Here is a 12,468-nt window from a genome sequence, read left to right on the forward strand (position 1 = left end):
TTTTTTCTATGTCACCTGCGATATTGTGTATGTATATCAATTCCATTTTCGATTTACCTTTCGGTTCACTAATTTTATTGCGATTCGACTCATAGAGCATATCATCTTCGCTTAATGTGGAATTATGCACCTTTCGTGGCGTAACAAAGTCACTGGTGAAATCATCGGGAATGCTATTATTGATGTCGCCAATATCATCTTTGATATCCTCTGGAAAAAAAAATTTAAAAATAGTTGTTAGTAAACCGTCAGATTATTAGTGGAGATATACATATATTGTGGTACGTCCAGGGGAGACTTTGCTAAAGAACACAGAAAAATACAACAGTTAATCGATTCGGGGCGAGACTGAATCCCACGCATGGCTTCCTTCCCTGTATAGCTCCCCATATGAGTATTTTTCCAAATCTCAATTTTAATTCTAATCTTAATCTGAATCTTAATAATAATCTTAATCTTAATCTTTTCCCCAATCTTATTCTTACTTTTAATTTTAATCTTAATCATCCCCTCTCTTCTCCTGGTTCTTTATCGTTCCATTGGACCAACGAACGTGTCTCTTTTTCGTTCCATAGATCTTTGCATTTACACTCTACCAAGCGCAAATAAGTTTCACTTCAAAAATCTCAAGCAAATCTTTTGAATTTTTTTTTTAAGCTAATACCGAATTTTCACGAGGCATTGAATTAGTAAAAAATATTTGCCATTAAAAGGGGCTTGTGAAATGAGACTAAATGCCTTTTTTGTATAAGACTTTTGTATTTTTTAATACCAAACTTTTTTAGCCCTTAATGCCCACTGGAAATCCCTTGTAACAATATTTTAATTCTTGACTTAACCCTTCATTGTCACCTTAGTAGATACGTACCTTCTTCGGGCCACTGCTCATCGCCTATAAATGAATGATTTATGAATATCGTTGGGATGTCTGGCGACTCGACTACAGGTGGAAAGCCTGTACTACTTGTCCACGTAACCGACTGGTTCAAAATGCTGCTAGGTATGTGTGTAGTGTGGCCAACTGCTTTGCTACTATTGCTGTTGCTACCAGGCTGACACCAAATAATCAAACCCAATAGAAGGCCGAAGAGGAGCACACAGCATATAAGAAATGCATTTTGCTTCCAATGTGTCGACATATTGTGGCATTTATTTTTATAAAACCACCACTCGCAAGTTTTCTTGATAACAAGCTGGAAAGAGAGGAAAATAGATGTTAAAAAAATAGAATATTTTATTAAAAAAACACATATATTTAAATTAATAGAATAGAATTAATAAGGTTACTTTGCACAAACTTAGAGTTCAATGAAAATTGTGTCTGTTAATATTTATTACATAAGCAATAAATAATACAACATACGTAGACAAATAATTTTGAGCTTATATTTAAAATAGAAAGAAAGTGAAAAAAATAAATATTTAAAAAAAAATAATAATAATTTTAGTATACCACTACTGCCCTGCTTTTCACGCACGAATAAGTCAAATAATTCCAGGTCAATGCAAACTGCCTTGCAATCTTAAACATTGGCATACATACATACATATGTATGTACATACATACATAGTTACCCTTTATATATATAGTTTTAATACAAATATGATAAAACATAAACAGTTGAAAATGTCGGTACGTGTCCGCTCCGCCCAATCCATTCGCAGGCACAAGGGCTCGCACATCCGCACTTAAATGTGTTGTAGACATGTAGTCTCACACGTTCATCCGAACTGTCGAACGAAAAGCAAAACTTCCAAGTGCCTGACTTGGCCACGGTACTTCAATTATGTCTACACATACAAAACCAACATAATTATGTACATACATATGTACTTATGTAGATCTGTAGTACACAAAGTATTTCAGCACAGACACGTATGTACATATGTATGTATGTGTCTTGCGTGTGGCCCTTAAATTAAAATTTATTCGAAATATTCAGAATTCTTTCTTCGACAAGCTGGTAATTTTCAACACCTCAGCACGTTTCTGGGGTGCGCATGCGCAAACAAACTAAACGTAAAATTAAAAAAAAAACGCCTTAATCTAAATTTTCACATTTTGCTTTAGTGTTACAATGGAAGAGGCGTAAACTAGAGGTCTGCATGAATCCATTCAAACCAGCAAATGATAATTTGGTTTTGTTTTGTTGTGAGAAATATGTTTATCTGTGGTCCAAAGCCATAACAGCCAAAAACCGGGTTTTAATAGTTTAACCAAAACAAATTTTTTTATCACACCTGATGGGAATATTGCCAGTGAGTTGCTGGCACCAAAATTATTACTTTTCGGTTCGTTTTCTAATAGTTTTCAATGGCCAGTGCGCCATTGGCAATCCCAGGCCAGAAATGGATTATTATACCAATTAATTAGTACATTTTAGGTAGTACCTGCAAACAAAAATTATTAGAAAATTCCATAGCGTAAATTTTACGAGAAAAATTAATTTTTTTGTTTTTCATAGTATTACCGCGTATTACTAGAGGTAGCTTCGGAATTACACAAGTCTTTCTGACCTACCTATTCGTTGGATTTACGTAATTTTAAATTAATCAATTTTTATTTTGTTTTCATGAAAATCGCTAAAAATTCCTTATAAGCATGTGTGGGTTTTCCCATAAGTAACTGATTAGCAATTTGGGTAGGTATTAGGTACTACGGTACCAAAAATAAATATAAAATTATATTTTACGAAAAAATTATTTTTTTTTTAATTTTCCATAGTGTTACTGGCTGTTGCTAGCGGTACCTTTGAAATTACACAAGACTTTCTAATTTAGTTTCAAGTAGAAATTTAATTTTAAATTACTTAATTTTTGGCTTTTCGTTAAAATTCTAATATAAGCACGTAATCAGCTCTCTCGCCGTAGATACTATGCTACTAAAAAATAATAAAGAAATTCCATTACGTAAATTTTTCGAGAAAATTACTTCCATCATTTTCTTATTATTACCGCATATTACTAGCGTAAACTTCTAAATTACACATGTAACTTTAAATTAACTAATTTTTGGCTTTTCATGAAAATTGCTGCAATAAAAAAAATCTCGACGTGCCGGAAAAAAAATCCAAAGATGTAGAGATTAAACAAAATCCACATAATTATTGGACGGCGGAAAAAAGCTAAATCTCGCAGGCCTGCGTCATTGTATGACATCATTTTAATTGACTTCCGCACTCAGGAATTGAACTTGTTAAGTTTTTTTTTGTTGTTTTTTTTTTTTTGAAATCCGGTTCTCGGCCCATTCTCGTATATTTTTTTGCATCGAATATTAAAACGGAATTAATTTATATTAGTAGTTTCGCTGAAAATTTCAACAAACCCATGCAGTGCTCTGTCGTACGTAAGCTGTCTTTGTTGGTTTATAAAATTCCTTGATTTTGATTGTTTAATTTTTTGCACTTCTTTACAAAATGTTCTGCTTTTGTTTTTCTTTCGATTCGTTCTCATAATTTAGTATGTATGTATGTATGTATGTCAGATTGACTGGCCTTAGTTGATATTTTGTTGTTTTTAGTGATTTTAATTAAGCGGTTTTTAATCGAATTAATAATGTATAGCACATCTTTTTCGCTAAATTAGCATTCTGGCAGACAGTTGGACGAAATGAAGAATTTCCTAATGAAAAATTAAGTAGTGGGTATACATACCTACATATATGTATATATGGAGTCCTTAGCAAAAAGTGTGCGACCAACCATCTCTATACATTGTAGTACGCCCGGATTAGTTTTTAGAGCGCCAAGATTTCTAGCCTAAACTCAACTGAAGATTGGTAGTAGATAGCGTGTTTACCAACAAGCCCGAGCTACCAATTCTTAATTTTCCAACTACGGAAATATTCCCCGATGACGTATCTCTTCTAAGCTTGTTCTTAGAGTTTGTACATAAGGGTGATCCAAAAATGCATGAGAAAAAGTAAAAATCGGAATTTGTATGCTTTCACCCCCTAGGATTGTTCTATGCCGAAAAAATATACCTCTATTTTTTTATTTTTTAATCAAAAAAAAATTTAGAGGTCGCTCAAAGCGCTCAAAGTTTTCCATGTATTTTACATGGGCGAAAAAACAACTTTTCGTAGAAATGGTACAGAATTCTGAAAACTCAATATTTTTCGATCGGAAAACGGAAACGGATAATTGGTCATACATTTTTGGGAATCCAAAAACTGAACATCAATGCTTGGTAATACAAACGCTGAGCATAAATTTTTTGTCGTACAAAAAATAGACATAAATTTTTGGTAAATTAATTCAACATAGTTTTTTTTCATCACTCAAAATCGAACATAAATTGTTGGCTATTCAACAGCTGAGCATACACTTTTGGTCTTACAAAAAACTAGACATAAATTTTCGGTCATTTAAAAATTAGGCACCTCTTTTTTTTTTGTAATTTCAACGCCTAGCACAATTCTTTAGTAATTTAAAAACAGCACTGAATTTTTGGTTATTGAAAAACCGGACATAAATTTTTGGCAATGTAAAATTGGACATAAATTTCTGGTTATTGTAGTTACCAAAAATGTATGCCTAGTTTACATTTTGGGTAATTATTAAACTGTTGATAAATTTTAGGTGTTTGGAAGACTGAGCATTTTTAGTTAGGAGTTTTTGATATTCGGAATTCACCTCTGCACATATCTTTTTCTTAAAGCTTCCACCAGAGAGCGCAACAGTCACAATCTTCACATTTTATTCAAGCCCATTTTCGCTGTTTGGCAAATTTCAAATCGATTTTAGGTTCATGGTTTGTTAGGAAAATTTGTTTAGAATTACACGTAGAATCCTCCTATGCTATAAGCGTGTAGTCAAAAATAATTGACCCGCCCTAATGCACATACATACATATGTCCACTTTTTACTGCTCCTACAGTTTTTTGTCCATCTTTAACGATTCTATTTGCAAACTTTATTCCGCTGCAACCAAAAAATGTTGGTGTTAACACACAATTTCAAGGGGTTGGATGTAAATCGGAAATTAACGAGATATATTTTTATATTTTTTAAAGTGCATATATATCCAGTAGCTAAATTATTTAACTTCCTGAACATTAAAGATCATTACATAGGAAGTAAATGAGAATTAAAAAATGTTATTTACGCTGCTTACAGTCTCAGCGGAAATTAACCTAATCAGGAAATTCAGACAAATCAAGCTTATACTGCATCTAGGCAGATATGATAAGTTTGATTTTTCGAGGACAAATAATAACATATCTAATAAAAAAAAATTACTAAAAAAAAATAAATATATATTTTAGCTCTAAATTAGGTAGAACCGACCACACTGTACCGATCCTAAGGCTTAACAAAAGTATGCCAGCAGCCCAATTTGCTTACAGCAAGCTTACTTACAGACAGACAGTTACTTAATTAGCTAAGTGAGAGGGGAAAACCAATAAAAAATAATCGTATTCCATTTGAAACTTTGATTGAAATTTATGAAGTATGCGACAGGCGCAACAGCTTTGTCTAAACATAGCACGCGCTGCTACAGCTGCTAACTGTGTCAGCCTAATAAGAAAAGAGATTGCGCAGAGCGGGAGTAGACGATCGTCAAGTCTATAAGCCTGCTGGGCAATCCAGAGACAACTTTATAAGCCAGTCGCACTAATCAGTAGCTCGAACTAAACTACCTTGAAGGGTTTTAGTTTGTAGAAATGTAAGCTTATATACATAAATACATACATAATTAGTGATTGAAGTAACATCTTGTAACACTTTAAAATTTTTTTTGTTTTTTTTTTATGTTAATAAATTTTTGTTTGATTAGCCAAAATGTTTGCTTGAGGTTACATGTATTTATTATTAGGAATTTTATTGTTGCATCGTTAGTGATTTCGCTGCTGGGGTTTATTGAGTTGCTGTGAAATCCAAAAGGCTTTAAATTGCTATTGAAAACCAGTTTTTTAACGATTGAAAAATGGATTAAGAAACAAATTTAAAAAAAAAGCATAAAAAAATACGAAATACCAACTTGAAATAACTGGACACCTGCTTTTTGTGCGCACAGTGGACTTGTGTATTTTAACACTTTTACGACTATATTTATTTATGTATGCGATTTTTTTTTTTAAGAATTCTAGCGTTATTTATTTTGTTATTTTTTATGTATGTATTTCTTATGTTTGTTTATCTTTTTATGTATTTGTTTTACTGTTTGCTTTAGTTGAAATAATGCCGCAGCCGTGCCAGTAGCAGCGACGACGACATGCAGTCTGTTAGTTGAGTATGAATTCCAAGAAAAAAATTGTAAATGTTCGCAAAAAAGGCTCGTAGATATTGGAAGTATAATGGCATTGAATAAATACTTATTACTGGCATACACATTTATGAAAATATTCTTAAAAAAATCAAAATTTATTTCATTTACTTGCTTTGTCGTGTTTTTGTTATAAAAACCACTAATATTATGGAATTTGTAAAGAGCTCCTGCTCGAGCCAAAGGTACATTCTGATAGTTACAAGAGCGAATAGATGCAATAAAAATAACAGATCAATACTGGCCTTGAGTAAAACGCAAATGGAGATCAGAGTCACTAGAGGCTACCGCCAGTAAGGGGCTCTCGGCAGCACTCTCTCATGCGTTACCAGCGCGACTCTTCGTTTTATCTCAAACCAGTGTGCCAATGAGGCGCTCAGCATAAATCTTCAGAAGGCTGTTCTTATACCATTTACATTAAGATATAAGCTAAACCTAGGTTTGGTCACTCTTGGAAGGACAGTGATTGAATACTCCGATGAGCTCAAATATCTGACGATTTCGTTAGATACGAGACTTAACTGGAACTTCCATCTTGAGAGAACTGTTGTTGAGGCCACATGTACTATGTCGACCTGTAGAAGACTTTTTGGAAGAGCTTGGGGACTGAACTCATATCTGATAGAGCGGCTGTAGCGTTTGAAGACTCTCCAAAAAGTCGCCACACTACATCTCAAAAAATTACAAAGCATAGCATGTCTCTCTGCCACTGGTTCGATAAGAGACTGCTCATCAGCGTCTCTAGACTCACTTCTAGAATGGACTGTCCTCCATATTTTTATTCAAGAAGCATTAGGCATGAAAGAGCTGGAATTTCGACTCCGGCGACTGCTTCTATGTAAAGAAACTTCACGCAAGTATTCTTGGAAAGATACCAAATTTTAAAATATGCGGAGTTTCTGACTCCAAAAGATAGTGGCAGAAACTGAAAATCCCAGACTTCGAAGATTGAGAAAACGGACTGCCTGTCCTTCATGCATCCAGTCCTAAGCTATCAATTCCTATGGGCAGATGGCCCGCGGTGTTCCAGGCTTCGGTCTTAGCAATTCTAAACTGCTTGAAAAGCATTTGAAGTGCGCCTTTCTAGTTATTTTTTCAGATATCCAAGCAGCAATTCGGGCTCTCTCAAACAGGTTTGCTAAATCAAAACTTGTTTAAGACTGCTTTAACACGCTTCAAATTGTAGCAGCAAGAAATACAATAGCTCTTTGCTGGGCGTTGGGCCACTGCGTGAAATCGAAGGAAACGAGGACGCCGACAAGTTTGCGCGAAAAGTATCCTTAACTGCCCTCTTAGGACCGAAACCATTTTGTGGCCTTAGTTGGTCCTCTTTAAGAACCCTAATTACCCAGTGGTGCACGAACTGGGTGTCATCGGAGAGTCGAAATATCGGCTCTGCCGTGAGGTCGAGGAAACTTTCTAACAGTATTTGTGGCTGTCCAGTTTGATTTATGTATTTTAAAGCTAAAATAAAACACTCCACTCTCAGAGCCCTTTAGATTTCATTGGGGAAGCCGAAAATGTATTGGAAAAACTGGGTTAGGCATAATCTTTAGAGATACAAAAGGCCGTTTAGGGTTTCTGCCATATCCGTGCAATTATTTCATTTTAACTTATCTCTTGTCAATACTGGCTAATTTAAGCATAGAACAGAATGTACTATTACAAAAAGATGATAAATATGTACAGTTAACTGAATAATTTGGATTACGTGAGTTAACCGGTAAATTCTACTATGCTGTTGCGCAGACCAGTTTAAAAAACGCGCCACAAGTCTTAAGACAGTAAGGCAGGCTGAAAAGTGGATACAGCTGAGTTTTCATCGACAGCCAGACAACCAGTTTTGGCTATAATGACTCACCCACTTTGTGATCGGCTAAACATAAATAGATTAGGCGAATCCTACAGCAGTAAATGAGTTGCTTTGAACTGAGTGCCGGGACACAAACAAAATGAAGGGAATAGGTGGGCTCATATGTCAGAAAAAATCGGGCTGAAATTATCACTGGTAAGCACCGTACGGCAACTATTAATTATCGAGGAATAGAATTAGATATGTCGAAGCTATCGACGGTAAAATCCGTGTGATAAACCAACCACCAACTATTTGCTAATACTTCCAAGATGAATTTTACGGGAGACTACGGAGTACAAACTAACTAAACGGAGTACAAAGTGCACCTTCCATGAGGAAGTTAACTCCCTCAAAGCTCACGAAAACATTTGCTATCGCACCAACTTTCGGAACCTCTCGATTAAGCTATCCCGGCTCTACTTGCTCCTCCTCACTGCGTTGCACTGAAAGAAATTGCAGACCAAAGAACTAGAAAATTGCTACAACTTTGCTACTGACAAAGATGGAAAAGGGTAAACTTCATCTGAATTTGTAGCAGAAGGGACCAACTAATCGGGGGGTATCTGAGATCTTACGGCTCAGCCAAGCTAACCTAACCTACTTAACTGCAGCGTGTATTTCGAAGCAGATTTTTCAACCACATTTCGCATTTATTAATAAACGCGCAGACATCTATATTTACATGCATAAAAGTGTACTTAATTCATTTTACGAGCAGACGAAACCATGTCACTCATACGCCAAGTGGGCCATTGCGCCAAAAATTCAAAATTGTTCGATAAACTTCTAATGCGGCGATTGCGGTAAATGTGGTGAATGCAAAGTATGATAGCGATTGTAATTAAACGTAGCGGCTTAAAAGCCATTTTATATGCTTATCCGCGCAATAAAACTGCATGCACATAAAAGCTCCTATGAATTTATGTATTGTATATATGTATGAAAATTATATGTGTGCACATATGTATGTAGATATGTACGTATGTATATGATTTTATTTGTGTACCAAAGTGAGTGTTTATTTACCAAGAGCGCAAAGATATTCGCCAGTGCACAAAAAAAAAGAAAAACTTTCGAAAAGCATAAACACCCAGCAAATATCATCCGCCTATACTGCGTATGCATGTATGTATGTATGTAAATGTGCGTAATGCTGCACGGCTGCATTTCAAATTTTATTAGCTCCATAAATGCATTGCAGAAGAAAAAAAATCGTAAACTATGTGGAAATAGCGAAAATTTCCAAAGAACCCATTAAAACTGCGTTTGTAGGCGTATGGCGAGAGCGGAAGAGACGGTGAGGAGAGTAAGGTAGTGCAAAGATAGTGTAATAGGCGAGACAGTCGTAATGTTTTCTGCTAATTGCAGAAAAATGCATTTACACCTACGCCTACGCCGGCTGCCATGATTGCAGTTTACACTCACTGCAACGTTGTTGGTTTGGGCGGCGTTAAATACATTCTGCATGTCGAACTTATTAATATTACTCATACGCCCGCGCAACCCAAAATAGTACGGCTATTAACCTGCCGCCCGATTTTTAATACTCGGTTACTTTCACTATGAATGACACACGATGAAGTAATGGAATATGGGTCACAAATTTACATACAGGCGGCTGGTAAGAGATGAAAGGCTGGGAATAGAAATTAGGATGTTGATGAGCAAGAAATTTTGGCGAAATTTTAAGAAACAGATATTAAAATCTCCCGCTAGATGTTACTGACTTGTAGATATGACTTAACACTGCTCTCAATTAGGCCAAGTACACACCCACATATGTCAATCGTTTTTAGCCATAAAAAACTGGGCATTAAACTGGAAAACCATTTACTTTTGTTTAAAAGCAGGGAATAGTCTTTTGATCACTAAAAATCTGGAAATTAATTTTGGTAATTTGAAATCCCCATCATTTTTTGGCTATTAAAAATTTCACATAATTTTTTGCTATAAAAGGTAGGTATAATTTTTTATTCATAAAAACCCCGTCTTCAATTTTTGGTTGTTTGAAAACTGGAGACAATTTTTAAGTTATTTAAAAACTTTTTGGTCATTATCTCAACATGCTTTTTGGTTATTTAAGCACCGAACAAATTTTTTTGATTATTTAAAAACTGGCGCCAATTTTGGTTTTAAAAACTGACGAAAGTTTAGCTTTATTTAATAGCATTGATTTTTGGTTAATCCAAAACAGGACATAATTTGTTGATCATTTCTAAACGGGGTGAAAATTTTTGGTTATTTCAAAACTAGATATAATAATTTGGTTTAAAATATAGACATAAATTTCTCGACATTTTAAAATTGGACATAATTTGCTGGTCATTTACAGACTGGATTTTTCGTTCCTTAAAGTTTGATATGTTGGATAATTCAAAATCTGGTCAAAATGTTTCGTCAATTTCAAAGTTGAACGAATTTTTTTTAAACTTAAAAACTTTCCGGTTACGAAACGAATCATAATTAAAATCGGGATATAATTTTTGGTTATTTATAAAGTCGATACAATTTTTAGTTTTTTAAAATTGGACATAAATTCTTAGCTATTTCAAAACAGGACATAAATATATAGTCATTTAAAAACTAAACACACACTTTTAAAGAACAAAATTTTAGGTAGTTTCAAAACCGAACACAATAATTCGCTCATTAGAAAATGGTAATTTAAAAAGTCATTGTTTTTTACCATTCTAAAAGTGGGCGTACATTTTTAATAATTTAGTAGCTGGACTTAAATCCTTAAATATAAAAAAGAACTAGACACACATTTTGGTGCTCTTAGATGGTAAAAATTATTTAACCATAAATTATAAATTTTTAGAAATGTGGTGAAAAAATTTCATGTTTCATATGAATGCGAAAAAGTATGCAAGGGACTTATTGTGACCACCGCGCATATTTCAGTGTTAAATTTTATAAAGGTGGTAACCCTATTTGACCGATTTGAAAATACCTCCAAAAAAAGCGGGTTTTATACATAAAATTTTAGTTTTCAAAAATATTTTTTTATTTACCTCCTTAGATGACAGAAGTGTTTAAGCTTAAACGGTTTGCGTATCAACGGAAAACCCCATTTTTTTTTAGAAATTTTCAAATAGGCCCAGTTCACGTAAATCTTAACATTTTCCTGATATATAATCAATTTTTAAATTACGCCGAAAAAACAGTACAAGTTTATATTTTTTTTTTTTTTGTATGAAGAGTGATGCACCCTAATGTACATGTGCTACGTATAATTACCTTCTCCAATTATCTGCTACTTACATATGTATGTATTTCACAAAATAATAAAATAAAATTTATGATCGAGTTCTGCAATACATACGTGTGTATACCCTTAAAAGGAACTAGATAGACTAAGCTTATATTTGCACAATTTCTTAAAATGGTTCGTTACGCGGCAATGCAAATTCACCGACTGTGTGCGTTACGCAAAACGATGCCAAATTTAAATGTTTCGGATAAAAGCTGAGTCCAAATAAAAGTACAAAATTTTTGTAAATAAAAATAATTTTTAAAAAACAACTAAAATCCCAAAATTCTAGATTTGGAAACGAAATTAAAGCAGGGAAGCACCGTGAAGCACAAAACAAAGTAAAGGAAAGATAGGAAGTAAACAAAACCAAAAAAACAATATCAAAGCAAAAGACAACAATAAAATTGTTAGCAAAAATTTTACGAAAAGTTCGACAAACATCACAATAAATTATGCTTATTTGTAAATAATTGCGAAAAATGCGTTTCGCGTTTCACTCATTCGCACTACGAAATAAATTCGCTGGAAATTTAACGAGGATTCCGCATGTGCCATCGACCACCTCCGCAAGTAGAAGCATTGCCATAGACAAATCGTATATACATATGTATGTATGTAGACTATACACTTATCTAGCAGATATTATCCACATAAATACAACATACATACATATATTCATGTGGGAGGGCGTGTGCATGCCGTACTGTCAAGTTCAGTGTTAGCGTTGTAATAAAATAGTATTTGTTTGGGGTTTTCGAACGGATTCAGCATTCAAAATAATAAACAAATATTTAGCGCGAAGAAAACGATAATTTCAAAGAAAATTTCAAAAGTGAAATATAGCGGCAAAATTCGTACGAACCCGATACATAGAGCATCTATACTTTTATGGTAGTTCTCATTTCAAAAATACTATGTTTTCGAAATTTTGCCGCTGAGTCATTTTATGGATAAACAAAAATTTGCTTTTGAAATTCAAGAATCATGCAATTACAATTTTGTTATTGAAGGGTGTATTGAGTGAGATTATAGGGGTGAGCTGCTCAAATCTGGCGGCGATCCCAGATCTTCATAGTACCTCAAATCATGC

General features: G+C 34.1%; 1 protein-coding gene across 1 annotated transcript in view; it reads right to left on the minus strand.

The window, feature by feature from the left end:
- LOC118752541 (A disintegrin and metalloproteinase with thrombospondin motifs 9-like) overlaps positions 1–12,468 on the minus strand; it is a gene marked incomplete at its 3' end in the record, with an annotated part of 67,584 nt that overhangs the window by 38,649 nt on the left and 16,467 nt on the right. The window contains exons 3-4 of the mRNA XM_036487451.1: positions 869–1,193; positions 58–210 (exon numbers count right to left, since the gene is read on the minus strand). Coding sequence (XP_036343344.1) covers positions 58–210; positions 869–1,193 — 478 coding nt within the window. The remainder of the gene's footprint in view (positions 1–57; positions 211–868; positions 1,194–12,468) is intronic.

The sequence above is a fragment of the Rhagoletis pomonella genome, unplaced genomic scaffold, assembly GCF_013731165.1.
Source record: "Rhagoletis pomonella isolate Grant_MI unplaced genomic scaffold, Rhpom_1.0 Rhpom_scaffold_00001, whole genome shotgun sequence".
Lineage (NCBI taxonomy): Eukaryota > Metazoa > Arthropoda > Insecta > Diptera > Tephritidae > Rhagoletis > Rhagoletis pomonella.